The 18,845-nt window shown below is 49.1% G+C and overlaps 1 protein-coding gene across 7 annotated transcripts in view; it reads left to right on the top strand.

The window, feature by feature from the left end:
* The window catches only part of ascc3 (activating signal cointegrator 1 complex subunit 3), a 142,653-nt gene that overhangs the window by 86,843 nt on the left and 36,965 nt on the right, over positions 1-18,845 (top strand). For all 7 annotated transcript variants that reach the window (XM_086310283.1, XM_086310282.1, XM_086310280.1 and 4 more), the window contains 8 exons: positions 13,849-14,040; positions 14,357-14,581; positions 14,879-14,998; positions 15,753-15,917; positions 16,712-16,798; positions 16,927-17,103; positions 18,074-18,299; positions 18,634-18,788. In XM_086310283.1, the coding sequence (XP_086166409.1) occupies positions 13,849-14,040; positions 14,357-14,581; positions 14,879-14,998; positions 15,753-15,917; positions 16,712-16,798; positions 16,927-17,103; positions 18,074-18,299; positions 18,634-18,788 (1,347 nt within the window). The remainder of the gene's footprint in view (positions 1-13,848; positions 14,041-14,356; positions 14,582-14,878; positions 14,999-15,752; positions 15,918-16,711; positions 16,799-16,926; positions 17,104-18,073; positions 18,300-18,633; positions 18,789-18,845) is intronic.

Raw genomic sequence — 18,845 nt, forward strand, 5'->3', positions numbered from 1 at the left:
ACACTGAGACAACTAGCTCTCTAACAAACTTGGTTACAGACTTTAGGGCAGTTAGAGACTTTGAACCTGCAGACAGGAAACCACATCGTGTGTGTTAGATGAATATAATGCAAACAGTTTGCAACAGAGACCAGGGGGCTCCACACGCCCGGCTGTGGGACGCCGTCTGGCAACCATGAGGTAATATAGAGAAGCACGGCTTTCATTTTCCCCCAACACTGTTTAGCTTTGACACCATAATGCGTGCGAGCGCAGGCGTGAGGGTGGAACACCGATGGCGTGCGTGTAATTAATGGTCTTTGTGCTGTGAGGGTACACAGAGGTGGAGCTATATTTTCCCTCCGAGGACGGTCAGTCAGATGCCAAGTCCCATATTTAAATCTCCTGCCTGGGAAGGCAGAGTGATAAATTTAGTAACCTTTTCCTCTGTTCCCCGGGGCTCAGCCAAGATTGATGTGTCTCTAATCTTCTTTCTATTTAAATGGGTTATGTATACAAATCAGATCACTTTTCATGCTTTCTAAAACTGGAAATAGCGACGAGAGATTACGTCGGGGGACTGAAGCGATGCGCTGTGGCCTGGTTAGTCTTTGAAGCAGTACTTAAAAAGCAATTGTGTAACTGTTCCTTTAGTTTCTGTGCACGCAGGAAGTTTTATGTGCACCAGCTGAAAATGGTTTTGCCCCTGTCCCAACATAATGAGTATTATCCGTTCCATTAGTTCATCTTTGAGTGTTTGTCAGTCAGACTTGCTCTGGTGAAGGAAGGGGCACGGGGCTGACTCGACTCTAAGCCCACACAGAGATAATGCACTGCTTATTTGCACACTGCAAATTGCCCCACATTAATATTTATAGGTGTTTTTTTTAAATCTCCAACATGCATATGTGGTGAATAAAGCCCCTATAAGGTCAGACGTATAATCAGCGTTTATTTATCCAGCTTTAAAAGTCGCTCCGTTTTCCCGTCTCCCGTCTGTATTATTTAATTGGCTTTATCTGGGGTTTGGAGAGGCTGTCAGTCAAGCTCGATATCTGAATGTGCCACTACAGTCTAATCTAGTTATGTTACGGTTGGAAGGAGGACTCAAGCGCAGGACTCCGGTACTGATGCTTACAAGAAGAGTTTATTTACAAGTCACCAGGTGTATATACAAGAATGTGCAGGGGGGGTGTTATATACAGCTGAGTGGGGGAAGAAGGGGTCTCCAGGGAAGTCCAAGGAAAGCATACGTTCTTCAGAATATCCACTCACACGATCACAGGTTCACACTCCAACACTGCCACACGGGAAACACACGGGGAAAAATCCAAGAGGTTCTGTGGACAGGGAGACAGGGTTAAGGACGATGCACAGAGGAAAACACTCTTCACTAAACTTGCTGTAGCTTTGACTTTACTAACGCGTGGTAGACAACGATCCAGCGACGAACAGCAGTCACCTCCTGGCTTAAATGCTGCTCCCCTTAATGAGACACCTGGGTCTCATCTCCCGAGGGCGTGGGCCAAGGGCGTGAACCCACAGTGAGTTCCGCCCCGGCGAGAGAGAAGAGGAAGAGAAACAGAGAGGGCTGATCAGCGTGCAGCTGATCCGCCTGGCCGTGACAAGTTACACAGGACGTGTGGTGTGCTCTCGAATGAAAAGAGTCTTTTTAAAGAACTACTTTAGATCCATGCTGTTGGATCGAGTGTGTGTATTCTTGGCTTTACAGTTCTATGTTCTGAAACACGAGGTGTGCCATCGTCTCACTAAAATAAAGAAGAGCTTCCCTGAAGAGACGTCGTTTACTCTCCTCAGAAAGGATCATTTACTCATGTCTCCTGTTCGAGCTTCAGCGAGTCAGCTGTTCGATCCACACTGATGCTGGGAGTGAACAGGGCCGGATCTACAGGCGTTGCCTTTTATTAAAAACACATATGCAGGTGTTACATGTGGTTCAAATGATTCAATGCAGTCAGTATACACATGTTTCTATAACGGGATTATTTTCCATAATGAAACATCTAAGTTAGGTAACACACGCACATGTGTGGAGCCCAATAAGTATCAAATGCAGAAAGCTGCACAGCATGGGCGGTTACTTACAAACACAGGGATAACTGAAGTTTCACTTTGTTAGAAAACATCAAGTTGTTGCTGAAATTTACACAAAATGTCAGAAATCTTTAACAGAAATGTAAACCTCCTTTTTCAGGATGTGTTGGGTTCACCCTCTGGGGAGCTCGACCGCACATCGTTGCTCCTTTTTTGTATGTTGTTTGGTCTCATTTCATCAGCTCAGTGTGAATCTACACTGATTGTTTCATCGTCATGCTGCAGTAACACAACTGATCTGAAATCACACAAAAACATCAAATCCTGGTAGTAGTTTAGCCCACAGACATGTTGAGTGAATTGTTTTAATAACTTGGATTGCAAACATAAACTGTAAAATTTGAAAACACGTATGAACAATAAATTCATAAAACAACTATTTATCTAAAAATGCAGCCAGCACATCTGGCATCTTTAACATTTTCTACAACCACTTAAAACTATTACAATAACTAAAGTGAGAGAACAATCAGGCGTCACAATGAGATGCACCACAAATTATTTGTGCCAGTAAACAAAAGTTTGTTTCTGTGTTTACTGTTGTCACACTGTCCTTTTTAAACCCGTCCTTCTGCACTAAACGTGACGTATTTAGAAAAAACATATATTTTTAATCATAGCTCTGGATTTAATGGCCTGTCAATAAAATTTAAGAACTTGTATATCCTCTGAAGTCCCAACTTTCAGCACTCATGAATCCGAGACTCCGTGTGGCTGCAGCTTGTTGCTGTGTTAGCTTAAATCAGTGTGATTTGGAGGTGCGGCGTGTCCGTGGACCCCAGAGGGTTAATCACTCTCACCTTCAGTCCATTTACAGAGCGTAACAACCACCTGTGTCAAATCTGAAATGCCCTTGGTGTTGATTCAAATGTGCTCTGGCACAATCAGAAGCATGTAATATATTCAGTGTTATGTAGCCAGGCTCAAAGTGTTAATGCTGTCTTATTTTAATAAACAACACTGTCATATGCAAAGCTAGGGTGGCACATGCCACCCCATGCCCCCCTCTAGATCCGCCCCTGGTAGTGAACCTAATTAGTTTTCAGACGTTGCTTTTTTGCATACACTTCATGTGTTACAAATATTTGGAGCCAGCTGTTACTTTGTTCCTGATATTGTCCTGATATAGAGGCAAATTAAAACAAAGCACAAACTCTGTTTCCACTTGCTGGCTAATGTGCGTTTTGACTTTTGCTGCCATGATGCCAGGTCAGATTTTTTACCTGGATAAATGACGAACTAATAAAATGTAACCAATATCTACAGTTTATTCTGTCTGTATGTTTTCATAATTCTGGTGAGTTTCTGGATAGGGCTCCATGTTTATGATAACAACATGAGATATGCTGGGATAACGTGCTTTACTGCAGAAACATGACATATTTCTGACTTATAGACACAAAGTCTCCTGATACAGCTGAATCTCAAACATGGGTAAAGGTGCATTTATTAATGATGTTGTGCTGTAGCAGATGGGTTTATTAGGCTCATCGACTCTCAGTTCTCTTCTTCAGTAATAATATACAGTGTTGTAGACAGTACTATGCTGTGCAGGAAGTGTTGCTGCCACGTTGTCAGTTTTGAAATCCATCACTTGATAAATTGAAGTATATGAATCACAGATTAGAAGAAACATGTTTGAATAGACAATAAATGAGTTTGCAGCATAAGCTGTGCAGGAAACCTGAAGCTCCCACCTGAGAGGAGTCAAAGCCTCTCTGACTTTCATTTGCTCGACTTTGACAGTCCGCACTCTCTCCCCTGCCCCCCCCTCTGCGCCCCCACCATGTGGTAGGAATCCAGCTGTGAGACATGAAACCATGTGGCTGCTTTCAAAGGGAAGCAGAGTTGTTATGGAGGATAAGAGCCACCTAGTGGCCCCGTGAGTCCATTACACTTATTCTACAGACCCGTCGTGTTTTCTGACACAGCGGGGGCGTAACACCCCTTTCACACTGTGGCCAACAGTGGCCAGCTCGGCATGCCGGAGCAGTGTTTGTCAAAGCATACATTCACATGAACTGAGGGACCAGATCACTGCTAGAGAACAGCGAACGAGTGTATCGGCTTCTCTTTGAAGCTCGCTCTTCTCCGGCCTTCAGATGTGCTGCTTCCCTGTCACTTTGTTTGACAACATACACAGATGCAGACACACTCACGCCTCTGAGTGCAAAGCCTCCAGGGACTCTACAGCAACACCTGACTGTGCTCATTAATGTCTCCATTTTCTTTCATTTGGTGCTATTTTTACAAGTCGAGTCCACTGCTGCTGCTTTCGTAGTGACAGATCTGTGACAGCCTGTCACTGTGCCCAACCAGTTACCCACTGCAGTGATCAACAACAAAGAGCCGCACCTGAAACGCTGCTGGAAGCAGGAGTGACACCGTGAACTGACAGCACGGAAACAGCAGCCTTAAAAACAAAGGCAGCTTTGTCCAGCAGTGCTTCTGCAAACGCCTCCTCTGTTTGCAGCTCATCTGCAGTCTCATAGCCTGAGGGAGCAGCCTTGCATGCTATCATGGCACTGCATAGCAAGTCCGTTTTCCTGTTTAATTGCTTCTTCATCAGCATTTAAACAGCTGACTGGAGTGTTCGCTGTTTTGCTGTGCCACCTCCAATGTTCAGGAACAAAGGACCAGGATCATATTTGTCTTCAAGCAACATTTATTTTTCAGCAGTGCTGAAACCCGTGGCCTGGGGGGGTTAACCCCTGATGGACGTGACTCACTAACAGTGTCTGTAGTTTCATTTGAACGGAGAGAGCATCAGCCGCAGTACACACAGAGGCACATTTTCACGTCATGCAGTGAAATGAGTATTCGATCACCAAGCAAAACACCACTCGGTGCAACCAGTAGCCTTGTGGGCGAACATAGTGGTGAGATGTTTCCTGTAGCAGGTCATCAGCCCTGCTCACATCTCAGGAGAGCGTTCCTCTACATCCACCTCTGGCACCTTGAAGCTTCAGGTGCCAGAGGTGGATGTAGGCTGGCCGGGATGCTCCCTGACTCTTCCTCAGCTACTTCTTTGTGTCTTGGTCCTTATCATGCTGATGCCACCACAGATCTTCAGGGTTCTGGCTGAAGGTTCGTGTCCAGGATGTCATACGTGGCCCTGTTGTTGCCCCCTCATCCAGTGAAGTCAGCATCAAGCGTCCACCTCTGTGCTTGACTGTGGGGACACTGGGATTTTCTCTTCCCCCAAACATCATCATCTGACCGCAGCGCCTTCCGCCGAGCCCTGACCGTGTGCCTCCTGGATCTGGGGCATCTTGTGAACACTGCAAACCTCCAAACCATTACAGCACACTGTGTTAGTAATGGTGTTTCTGGAGGCTGTGGTAACCTGTAGGTCAGTAAGCAGCTCCTTCTGTGGGGTCAGCTTTGAGCGGACCCATCCATGATTGTTCTCATGAGTGAGGCGGCAGCTGCCATGAGGGCAGACTCTGATGCAGCGCTGCATTACCTGACTGAAACGTTTAGCTTGGTCATCGCCCAAACTGTGACTGTACGCGGGCGGTGCTGTGAGAGGAGCTGATAGCAGTAAGGAACATCAGAGGAAATGCTCTTAACATCACTTACAGGACCCAGTTTTACTGGAAACCAGTCCCAGCTGGGCTGTTTCTCTCGTATTGTTCTAGACGTTGCAGCCAATTAAGTCCTTATTTCGCACGCCTGTCATGTTTCTGCGTGCTTACAGCAGATGGTGGTGAGGGAAGTTTAAAGATTTAAGAACTCTCACAGAGATCTCTGATAACTCCAGCAGAGCCCGATCACTCGTCCTGCTGCTGAACAGCATTGGGTAACATCTCACGTACAGAATCAGAATCAGAAAGGGGTTTATTGCCAAATGTTGAGCAGGTTTACAACATTAGGAAATTGCTGCGGTGCTTCAGTGCAAACATGCTGTCATAAATAGCACTTAAATAGACATGAAAAAATAAAAGTAGGGATAAGAATTAAAAGTGCTACGTGGAAAGATATGTGCATGAGTGCAGGTGGTGATCAGTGCAAACATGGAATGATGCAGTGACACAGCGTAGGGTTATGTGTTAGTGGTGGGAACAGTCATACGGTTATTGTTCATGAGTCCAACAGCAGAGGGGAAGAAACTGTTCTTATGGCGAGAGGTTCTGGTGCGAATGGACCGGAGCCTCCTGCCTGAGGGGAGCAGGTCAAACAGACTGTGTCCAGGGTGAGAAGGGTCAGCTGAGATCCGAGCTGCACGCCGCAGTGTCCTGGAGGTGTACAGGTCCTGCAGAGATGGGAGTCTGCAGCCAATCACCTTCTCAGCAGAGCGCACAACACGCTGCAGTCTCTGTTTGTCCCTGATAGTGGCTCCAGCGTACCACACGGTGATGGAGGAGGTGAGGATGGACTCGATGATTGCGGTGTAGAACTGCATCATCGTCCGTGTTGGCAGGTTGAATTTCTTCAGCTGCCTCAGGAAGTACATCCTCTGCTGGGCTTTCTTGATGACGGAGGTGATGGTGGGCTCCCACTTCAGGTCCTGGGTGATGGTGGTACCCAGGAAGCGGAATGAGTCCACAGAGGTGATGGGGGTGTCAGTCAGGATGATGGGGGGGAGTGGGGCTGTGTGCTTCCTGAAGTCCACAATAATCTCCACTGTCTTCTGGGCATTCAGCACCAGGTTGTTGTGGCTGCACCAGGACACCAGACGTTCAACCTCCCTCCTGTAGGCAGACTCGTCCCCGTCCGAGATGAGTCCAATAACGGTGGTGTCATCTGCAAACTTGATTAGCTTGACAGACTGGTGGGTGGAGGTGCAGCAGTTGGTGTACAGGGAGAAGAGCAGAGGAGAAAGAACACAGCCCTGAGGGGAGCCGGTGCTGATGGTCCGGGAGTCCGAGACATTCTTTCCCAGCCTCACGTGCTGCTTCCTGTCCGTCAGGAAGTCAGTGATCCACCGGCAGATGGGATCAGGCACATTCATCTGGGAAAGCTTGCCTCGGAGATGGTCTGGAAGGATGGTGTTGAAGGCAGAGCTGAAGTCCACAAACAGGATCCTGGCGTAGGTTCCTGGGGAGTCCAGATGCTGCAGGATGAAGTGTAGGGCCATGTTGATGGCGTCGTCTACAGACCTGTTGGCTCTGTATGCAAACTGCAGGGGGTCCAGGAGGGGGGCCGTGAGGGTCCTGAGATGGGAGAGAACTAGGCGCTCAAAAGACTTCATGACCACAGATGTCAGAGCCACGGGTCTGTAGTCATTAAGTCCAGTGATCCTAGGTTTCTTGGGGACAGGGATTATGGTAGAGGACTTGAAGCAGGCAGGCACATGACATGCCTGCAGTGAGGAGTTGAAGATGCCAGAAAACACTGGGGCCAGCTCGTTTGCACAGTGTCTGAGGGTGGCAGGAGACACACCGTCTGGGCCGGGAGCTTTTCGAGCATTCAGGTTCTTAAACTGCTTCCTCACATCTGCTTCATGAATATGAAGAGTTGTGGTGGGAGGAGGTGGTGTGAAATCCTCTTTTGTGTGGGGTGAGGAGGGGGGTGTTGCAGGTGAACAGTTTGAAGGTGGTGATGGCTCTATGGAGGGGGGGGAGGTGGGGGAATTAGTGTCCAAAGTGTCTCTATTGTTGGGGTCGTTGGAGGTGTGAAGGCTGCCTGATGGCTCGTCTAAACGGCAGTAGAAGTCGTTAAGGGTGTTGGCCAAGAGCAAGTCATCAGTGGAGTGGGGGGTTTTAGGCTTGTAGTTGGTGATATTCCTAAAACCTTTCCACACAGAGGCCGAGTCATTCTCTGAGATCTGCTGCTGCATCTTCTCAGAGTGCTGATGTTTAGCAATGTCCACTTCTTTAGTGAACCTGTACTTGGCCTCTCTGTAGCAGTCCCTGTCTCCGCTTCTGAACGCCTTTCTCTTTTCCAGCCACAGCTTTTTGAGTTTAGGAGTAAACCAGGGTTTGTCATTGTTATAACTCACCCTGGTGCGTGATGGCACAATGCTGTCCTCACAGAAGTGGATATAGGAGGTGACAGTGTCCGTAAACTCGTCCAAGCTGTTAGAAGCAGCCTTCATTGTGTCCCAGTCTGTAGACTCCAAACACGTGCGAAGCTCCTCCACAGCCTCGTTGCTCCACAGTTTTTTAGTCCTCACGACAGGTTTGGAGAGCTTCAGCCTCTGTCTGTACGTGGGGATCAGGTGGATCATGACGTGGTCAGAAAGTCCGAGTGAAGCGCGGGGCACCGCGCGATAGGCCCCGCTGATCGTGCTGTTACAGTGGTCTAATGTCCTCTCCTCTCTGGTCGGGCATTTAATATACTGCTTGTATTTTGGAAGCTCATGGCTCAGATTGGCTTTGTTAAAGTCCCCAAGAGCAATGATGAGAGAGTCCGGGAATGTCCGCTCCGTGTGGAGAATCTGCTCCGCGAGGGCACACTGAGCTGCCTGCGCATCTGCGTCCGGCGGGATGTAAACAGCGGCCAGGATGAATGAAGCAAACTCCCGCGGAGAATAAAACGGTTTGCAGTGGATAAAAAGATATTCCAGAGAGGAAGAGCAGTGCTGAGCAATCACTGTCACATCTGTGCACCAGCCACTATTGATGTAGAAGCAGAGACCTCCACCTTTGGTTTTACCGGAGAGAGAGGCCTGCCGGTCCGCGCGCAGCAGATGAAAGCCCTCCAGCTTGAGCGCGCAGTCTGGGATGTTCTCACTGAGCCACGACTCCGTAAAACACAAGACACAGGAGGAGGCAACGTCTCTGTTCATGCTTCTCATCAGGGCCAGTTCGTCAATCTTATTCCAGAGTGAGCGTACATTAGAAAGGAAGATCCCAGGAAGAGCAGTTCGCAGTCCGCGTCTCCTCAAACGCACGAGTGCGCCGGCTCGCTTCCCTCTCTTTCGGCGTCTCGCTTTCCTGGTCAGAGTCTGCAGTAAATCTGCCGCAGATGCGACAAATATTGGCGTTGTAGTCCTGTAGTTAAGGAGCTCTTCTCTGGTGTACGAGTATCCAGAGGAGTGCCCAGACACAGAGAAAATGCACAAAAACAAAACAAAAGTAACGCACTGAAGCACCAGGGCGACCATCCGCGGCGCCATCTTGGTCTTACAGCATGTGCTGATGAGCACGTCGGGTGGTGAAAGTGTGACAACAGTGAGTATCCCGGTACGATGATGAGGTCACTGCTGACCGTGATGCTGTGCCATGTGACCACAGACACCGTGATAACCACGGAGGCTTTTATGAACGCTGCCTCAGACAGCAAACACGTTTCTATCACTGACACCTTCAACTGTCTGACCAAGTGGATTATTGCTTTACTCATTAGATAGCACTGACTTCATTGGTACATATTTACTGTCTACTCATAGAGTGAAGTATGAAGCAGCTGTAGTACTTCCTGTATTGATCAACAGCTGAGCGATATGGCAAACTGGATAAACTGTGCTTCTTCTCTCTGGAGCTACAGCAGCAGGCAGACAGGTGAAGTGTGGAGGAGTGGAGACGTATCCTCTGCAGCACCAAACATGGCCATCAACGGCCACTAAATCCACAATTAGCCATCATGGCTCAATACAGCAAAGATAGAGCGTGATAGCAGCGGGCTGTGGGAGAGCACATTCACCACTGATCACAAGTGTCATTTGTCACATTTTCACAGTGATATTTGAAGCTGGAGTGCGCTGCATCCTGTTTCTACCACGTCTAACAAGGCTTCAGCACTGTGCGCTACCACTCAAAGCACCAGGGATGTGCAGAGCTCAGTTGGATTGTCACAAATTTGAAACCCGTTTCACTTACACGTAGGCACTCTTTGAATTTTGGGGTAATTTAGTTTAGCTGTGGTGTAAGCTGATCTCGCCCATGGGCGTGAGAGACGGTGAGCGGAGCTGGCAGCTTGCTGTCTGTGTACCGACGGAGCTGTGCAGCAGGAGCTGCAGCCAGCGGCAGGCCTAATGGAAGCTGATCAGGAGCTTAGGTCACTGCCATCTCAAATATAGTCATGGCACAGCAGACGTCAGCACTAACTCACCTTAGATCAGAGGCTGGAAGCATGTCTGTAACACACTCTGACACCTCAAAAAGAAGCCTCAGCCACAGCATTTCAATTACCTGCTTCCCTGGGAAAGTGCACAGCCTTACCCTGAAGACTCCACCGCACGCTGTCAGAGAAACCTCGGGAGAGAAGCTTCATGTTTCTGCTTCACTGGTTTTAAAAGAGATGCTCTGATTTATTAATGCATTTATATATTAGTTTGTTTGTTTGGGTTGAAAGGACTGATTGAGCCCAAACCTCCCCGACGTGCCGGACGCCTGCAGATCCCTCAGATTTACATGCACTCAGTTTTCTAACTAAATAATACAAATATATCTCCTTTGTGGCGATAAATAATCAATAATCAGTTGGTCATCTTGTAGACGGACAGCTCCACCTTCTTGAACTGAAGGTAGCCACAGTAGTCCTTGTTGTGCACATGGACCAGTTCTCCAGTGCAGCTTCGCACCCGGACGACTGTCTTCTTCCCTTCTCTGTATTATTGTAGCTACGGACAGTATGAAGCAGCTCGAGGCAACTATACGAATAAAGTTTAATTGAATGAGAAACACTGCACTGTGAAATCTATATCATGTGATTCATACGGCTTTCATATTTAGCAACTGCTCAGTGAGCGGACGGCCCAACACAGCAGAGCCTCTGTTCACACCTGCAGGCCAGTGGACACTTCAAGGATGAGGATGTAACGTCCTGGACAGGGAGGAACGCTGGTTTGAGGGCGGAGCCAAGGAGGGAAAGACCATCTGAATGGGGGAGGGGGCCTGAGGGTCCATCTGTCACCTGTGAATGGTGGAGAAGCATCAAGACGCTCAGTGGGGCCTCGTGTCACATGAGACAGGAGCGCCGCACTCAGAGGGAACAACATATGATGAAGTGTGATTACTCAGAAAAACAATCGTATTTATTTGTAGTGAGCATTTTTCAAAGGAGGCGTGATGACACTGACCCTGGACGAGCACTGACAGACCCACTGATCCCTCAGTGTGTGGTTGTGTCACTGCTGTGTGATGTTGGTGTGGGTGACTCAGGCAGAGAGGGAGTGTGAAGGACGCACAACAGTGTGTTTCCATGAAACAGGTTGTGTTGCTGTGACTTCTGACCACACAGGTAAATGTCCGCACTCAGCTGTGGACGCACAAGTTTGACACACAGGGACGTCCAAACGTGCTGAAAAGCTCCTGTCATGAATAATTTCAGGGTGGGTCGGAGGTTCTGTGAGTCGCCATCTTGACCTGCTTGAAAGAAACCAGGAACATGTTTCAGTGTGTGTGGAGGAAGTGAGAGTGTGTGTGGAGGAAGTGAGAGCGTGTGTGGAGGAAGTGAGAGCGTGTGTGGAGGAAGTGAGAGTGTGTGGAGGAAGTGAGAGCGTGTGTGGAGGAAGTGAGAGTGTGTGGAGGAAGTGAGAGCGTGTGTGGAGGAAGTGAGAGCGTGTGTGGAGGAAGTGAGAGCGTGTGTGGAGGAAGTGAGAGTGTGTGGGGAAGTGAGAGTGTGTGTGGAGGAAGTGAGAGTGTGTGTGGAGGAAGTAAGAGCATGTGTATGGAGGAAGTAAGAGCATGTGTGTGGAGGAAGTGAGAGTGTGTGTGGAGGAAGTAAGAGTGTGTGTGGAGGAAGTGAGAGTGTGTGTGGAGGAAGTGAGAGTGTGTGGAGGAAGTGAGAGTGTGTGGAGGAAGTGAGAGTGTGTGGAGGAAGTGAGAGTGTGTGTGGAGGAAGTAAGAGCATGTGTGTGGAGGAAGTGAGAGCGTGTGTGGAGGAAGTGAGAGTGTGTGGAGGAAGTGAGAGTGTGTGTGGAAGAAGTGAGAGCGTGTGTGGAGGAAGTGAGAGCGTGTGTGGAGGAAGTGAGAGTGTGTGGAGGAAGTGAGAGTGTGTGGAGGAAGTGAGAGTGTGTGGAGGAAGTGAGAGTGTGTGGAGGAAGTAAGAGCATGTGTGTGGAGGAAGTGAGAGCGTGTGGAGGAAGTGAGAGCGTGTGTGGAGGAAGTGAGAGCGTGTGTGGAGGAAGTGAGAGTGTGTGGAGGAAGTGAGAGCGTGTGTGGAGGAAGTGAGAGTGTGTGGAGGAAGTGAGAGTGTGTGGAGGAAGTGAGAGCGTGTGTGGAGGAAGTGAGAGCGTGTGTGGAGGAAGTGAGAGTGTGTGGAGGAAGTGAGAGCGTGTGCAGGAAGTGAGAGCGCGTGTGGAGGAAGTGAGAGCGTGTGCAGGAAGTAAGAGTGTCTCAGGAACGTCTGTGATCCGTCTGCAGACCAGTGTGTCAGTCTGTACCACACAGAGCTTTGTGTGGATCATTACAAACAGCTGTTCTGAGATCAGTGTTGTGTGTCTGTGTGTGAGAGCACAATCACAGAGACCAACAGCATCACAGCCTTCCTCTAAGTCTTCCTCAGCTCCCACTTCCACTCTGGTCACAGTGTTTATACAGAGCTTGGTTCTTCCAGCACATCAGAGCGCGTGCAGTTACAAAAGCATCATGATGACTGCGTACACACCGAATGGAAGGGTTTGAAAACTGAAACCAGTGTGGCAGTTTTTAAACGTGCACTCTTGTTAATGGCCACACTGGGAAATGCCACTGGCTGTAATACACGTAGAAACACGCCTGCGTGGCCTTACTGCTCACTCAGTGTGTGACCTGAGGAAACCCTTTGTGCTCTCGTCATTGCTTTTATTCATGATGATGTCATTTACAGAGCATGACTGAGGATGTGCGTGACCTCAGATCCTCCGCTTTCAAACGTCGAGATGCTGTCGAGGTTTCACAGCAGGACTCGAACCATTACTCAAAGTCAAAGTGCAGCGTACAGAGAGACGAGCAGCGAGAAAAACAACCTGAGAAATTAAGAGGATCAAGAGAAGTTAATTTAAACTGATGTCTCACTGGGTATCACAGAGATGACATCTGTGTTCAACACAGACGTTACCTCCTCAGTCACTGTGGGTGAGTAACCGTCTCCAGTGTCTCCGGTTCGGGGACATGTCAGACCGCTGTTCTCCAGTATGGAGACGTCTCCTTCTTTCCCTGGGACTCGCCGCCTTCAGGCGACTCTGGTTGTGATTTGGCGCCACATGCAGAATAAGTAACGCACTGAAGCATAATAATAAGATGAGAAGAGACTGAAAAAGAAAAGAGCCGTGTGATTAAAACTGCAGTATTCTGAACGGACCAAGTGAAAGCTGGCAGTAACTTGTGGTACAAATCATCAGTCACCGAGGCTAACCAACAAATGTTTTTGGCTTTGCCTCTGTGACATTTTACCTGCACAGTCAGCCTCCAGCTTGTATCCACAGGGTTTGCATACAAATGCAGACAATCACTGCAATCCAAACACTCGTGGAGTGTGTGAGGCAGACAGCTGCTGGCAGTAATGGGATTTCTCTTTGCCGCGCAGCAGCCTGCTGGGCGCTGACCTCCATTTAGATGCCCAGAGAGAGAGATAAAGCCTTGTGATGAGGACTCCCCCGGTGGCCGGCCGGGTCACAGGGCTGCTGTCAGTCACAGCACACATCTCACTCTGTGTGCATGTGCTGTGAGCTGCAGATGCTGCTGGAGTGTGCAGCAGACCTACAGCCGTGTGCATGTATTACACTCTGCTGTAGTAGGCTGCCAGTGGCTGATTACTGCATGTACTGTACAGGAAATGTTTGATTCCCGACTGCTGCTGCTGTTTTGTGTGAACACTTACAGCTGAGAGTCTGAGACTCGCCTCCACTCCTTCTGAAACTCCTTCTTTGACCGTCTCTTTCAGATCCAGCGCTCCAGGAACAAGCAGATGAAAGAAATGTTTCCTGAAGGTTTTGGCATCCACCACGCTGGCATGCTGCGCTCTGACCGCAGCCTGATGGAGAGCATGTTCTCCAGAGGCCACCTCAAGGTCCTGGTCTGTACCGCCACCTTGGCCTGGGGAGTGAACCTGCCGGCTCACGCTGTCATCATCAAGGTCCTTCATGGATTTAATGTGTTTGTGCCTGCTACCCTGAGGGAGCTCAGAGCGTCCTTTACTTTGCACATTCCATCTAAAGTCAGTAGTTGAGGGCTTTTAATTGGCTCTGTAACTTTAAGTGTCTCACAAATGTGAACGTTATTCCTGTAAAAGCCTCACGTATCTGCAGTCAGCTTGTGAGACCATGCACTGAAGTGTAACGTGGTTTTATTTGTTGTTTTAGTTTCAGAATGCTGAGAGGCTGTAAAGATTCACTCGGTTACTCTGAGCGCTCCCCGCCTGCACTCACACACCTGTCTCTGCTCTGATGCAGGGTACCCAAATTTACGATGCCAAGCGCGGCGCCGTGGTGGATCTGGGCATCCTGGACGTCATGCAGATTTTTGGAAGAGCAGGTCGTCCGCAGTTTGATAAGTATGGTGAGGGAACCATCATCACCACCCACGACAAGCTGAGCCATTACCTGACCCTGCTCACCCAGCAGAACGCCATAGAGAGTCGGTTCCTGGACAGCCTGGCCGATAACCTCAACGCTGAGGTAACGCAGTTTCCTTCTGCTTCACTTTGAGCAAAGTTTAGCTTCCACAGTCCGAACAGGGCAGCGATGACATGCAGACAGGTGCCAGGATAGCACATAGCTAACATTTAACATGGACTCAGGTCATAGTGTTTGAAACAAGCTGTCTTCAAATCTGTGAAGCTGTTTTACATCTTTAAGAAAAGGATTAATAGCACGTGTTGCTGGGCAGAGTAGTGAGGAGCAGCTGTGCTTTCAGGTAGTGTCCATTAGATGGCGACAGAGGTCTGTGAGCCGCTGTTCTCTCTCCTGCTACAGATTGCTCTGGGAACGGTCACCAACGTGGAGGAGGCTGTGAAGTGGCTCAGCTACACCTACCTTTATGTTCGCATGAGGGCCAACCCGCTGGTGTACGGCATCAACCACAAAGCCTCTCAGGTTGGTCCAGATCCCCGGAGGGCGGGGCCGTCCCCGGGGGAGGGCGGGGACGTACACTGGTGTGGAAAAGTGCTTTTTTTATATGTTTGTCTCACTTAAGTGTTTCAGATCATCAAACACATGTAGATATACAGATACACGTAACACAAAGTTTCTAAATGAAGGCGTTCATTTGGTGGGAGCCAAATCCAGACCTACACGGCCCTGTGTGGAAAAGTGCTTCCCCCTAAAGCTGGTCGCTGATTGGACCACAGCAGCCAGAAGGGGCAAAGACAAAACACCCAAATGAGGAATAGAACAATAATAATACTTTTATTTGTGTTACATCAAAGATCAGGGTCCGACACACACCTGCGCACACGTTCAGCTGACGAGCCGAGGGAGGCTGTAACTGTGACGTGTGTGCAGGGGCCTGTCGGTGTGGAGCTTTCTGTGGGGATTGCACTGGCAGCTCATGAAGGGAACTTAAAAACATGTCAGCTTTGGCTGTGCAGCTGCACCGACACGAGGAAGGAGAGAAGAAAGGTCGAGTGTAAAAGTAGAAGGTTGGTTTCTGCAGGGTTTCTTGGAGGACTTCAGAGATCCAGACTTTGCTCAGAAGTGACAGCAAGGTTCTTAGCACATGCTGTATGAAATGTTAGACCAGGTCATAACTGAACTATAAATGAACGTTGTGATTTAAATGTATTGAAAACACAAGAGAAAAACAAAGTTGTTGTGTTACTGACGTCTTTCTCGTGCTGCGGGAGCTCAGATGGATCCAGCTTTGGAGCTGTACAGGAAGGATCTGGTGGTGGAGTCGGGCAGGAAGCTGGATAAGGCCAGGATGATCCGCTTCGACGAGCGCACCGGCTACTTCGCCTCCACAGACCTGGGCAGGACTGCGAGCCACTTCTACATCAAATATAACACCATAGAGGTAAACGCCGCACACATGTTCACTCTGTTCACTGCAGAGGTCCATGGAGCATCGCACACACTCAGACACACACAGACTCAGACACACACACAGACATACACACACACACACTCAGACACAGACTCAGACACACACAGACTCAGACACAGACTCAGACACACACACAGACATACACACACACACACTCAGACACACACAGACTCAGACACACACACACACACACACAGACACACACTCAGACACAGACTCAGACACACACAGACTCAGACACACACACAGACTCAGACACACACACACTCAGACACACACTCAGACACACACACAGACTCAGACACACACACACTCAGACACACACTCAGACACACACACACAGCAGTGCTGTTGGGTTGGACACACTCGTACTGGGCGGCTGTGTTAGGCCATGCATTTATGCACAGCTAGCACTCATCAGCATTAAACTTCATCCTGCTGGATTATAGATGAGCTGTTTTTCTAGTACATGTGTTTGAGTGCATGCAGGTGAGAACCTGCAGGCTGCAGAGCAGCATGGAGCCATGATAACAGAAAGTGTCACGTTTCGAGCCGCTCTCAGTGCTTCTGTCCAAACACGTTCCAACTATTCAACACACGAGTGCATCACAACCGTTCATAGTGTCCTTCACACAGGCTGCAGCAGCTGGATGAAGCACAGCTGCCAGGAGCTTCTCATCAGCAGTTTACAGTTCCTGTAAGCACAGTACACGCTCTGGTTGATCCAATAATCACCAACGTTTCTCTTTCCTCCACATGTGAAGACGTTCAATGAGCATTTCAACCCTCAGGGAACAGAAGCCGACATCCTCAGCATCGTCTCCAAAGCTGAGGAGTTTGAACAACTCAAGGTGAGCTGTGGCCGTCAGAACGTATGTAGTTATCAAATAGTACAGTTTGTGTTCATCCAATAAAAAGCTCTGTCACAACTGAGCACAGCTCATATAATCCAGCTCGGTGTGTTGCTGTGTGTCGCCAGGTTCGAGAGGAGGAGATGGAGGAGCTGGAGCAGATGCTGTGTAGCTACTGTCAGCTTCCAGCTGCAGGAGGTGTGGAGAACGGCTACGGCAAGGTCAACATCCTGCTGCAGACGTACATCGGCCGAGGAGAAGTGGACAGCTTCTCGCTCATCTCGGACCTGTCCTATGTTGCACAGGTGAGGACAGCAGGGCGAGGTGCTGCAGGGCGAGGTGCTGCAGGCCGAGCTGCTGCAGGGCGAGGTGCTGCAGGCCGAGGTGCTGCAGGCCGAGGTGCTGCAGGCCGAGGTGCTGCAGGCCGAGGTGCTGCAGGCCGAGGTGCTGCAGGGCGCTGGCGTTGCATTCACCCATCTGTTATACGCACACAGTCAGACCCGTGCTGTGGTGTTTGCTGCCACACTAACTCAACGATTTTAAATCACTGTTGATTTTTGGGATTTTAATGGGAACAAAAAGAGGCGGGGCCAAAGGAAGCAGGTGGAAAAATAAAAAACCTGAAGACTGATTGAAAATGAAATGATTAGAATGACATCAGAGGATGTTGGTGCTGATGACTGCACACAAGCCTCGCTCTAAAACTACAGTAGCTCATTTCCTGTTGACATGCGATGGACAGCTGAGCACTGATCATGTGACTTTGACTTGTCCCCCCTGGTCAGTGAGCAAACTGTGTAAAACACTCATGAGTGGTGCTGGGGTGGAGGTTTGACTGCACGAGTCGACGGGGCTGTGAAACTACAAAGAGCGTACACGTGCCACTCTGCTCGAGAACAACACCTGCATACGTGTCGGTACAAATGATCCCAGTGTTTATTAAAACGACCTTTTCAATTCAGAACTGAAAAGACAAAAACATTTATTATAATATTTGTTATTAAATCAGTAGTTTGACTGTTGACAGGAAGGTGCAGGCCTTCCTGTGTCCACCTGCTCTTAAACACAGGCCCACCACACTGCATGTCCTGTACCACATGGTCACATGACATTATCAGCTGACTAAATCACAGCGAGCAACACTACCATGTGACCTCTGGGTGCTGCACGTCTGCTCTTCGTCACACGTGGTGAACGATGCTGAGCGATGTGCCCACCAGCTGCTCCGTGTAGTGTGGAACCTCTGGCTGATGTTTTTCCCGCTGTCGCCCACAGAACGCCGCTCGGATCGTGAGGGCCTTGTTTGAGATCGCTTTGAGGAAGCGCTGGCCGCTTATGACCCGTCGACTGCTCACCCTGTGCAAGGTGATCGACAAGCGGCTGTGGGACTCTGCCCACCCCCTCCGGCAGTTCCCCAACCTGAGCCCCGTCGTGCTGAACCGCTTGGAGGAGAAGAAGCTGACTGTGGACAAACTGAAGGAGATGAGGAAGGATGACATTGGTGAGTGCAGCCCAGTGTTTCTGTGCTGCAGAGGCCTTTCACAGCACTGCTGTGCAACACTGGCATCACCGCACTTTGTTCGACTTTGCCTTGTTTATTGAAACCACAGTAAATCGTGCCGGTGCAGCCGTGTGTCTGTCCTGACGGGATCATACTGTTTTTGTTAACTGCAGCTTTAAAGAAGAGAAAAGTGTTTTGAGTGGAAGAAGCTCAGACTAGTGCTTAATCCAACATAAGCCGAGCTTTTATTTAAGTATTAGCTTTTGCTGATAAACAGAAAGTTCACGCACACTGGTTTTAATAAACACCTTAATGCCAGGTGTACTTTTTCCAGGTCACATGCTGCACCACGTCAACATCGGGTTAACGGTCAAACAGTGTGTCCACCAGATCCCCTCGATCTCAATGGAGGCCACCATCCAGCCAATCACACGCACCGTGCTGCGTGTTCGTCTCATCGTCACGCCTGATTTTCGCTGGAATGACCAGGTACAGACAGATTACGTATCCTTGAGTCAGGATGGTTCGCCGTGCAGCATTTTCCAG

Source organism: Aulonocara sp. 'chitande type north' Nkhata Bay, linkage group LG11 (assembly GCF_057382095.1).
Source record: "Aulonocara sp. 'chitande type north' Nkhata Bay isolate Kocher_YH1m ecotype deep benthic linkage group LG11, A_spYH_male_GT1.1, whole genome shotgun sequence".
NCBI lineage: Eukaryota > Metazoa > Chordata > Actinopteri > Cichliformes > Cichlidae > Aulonocara > Aulonocara sp. 'chitande type north' Nkhata Bay.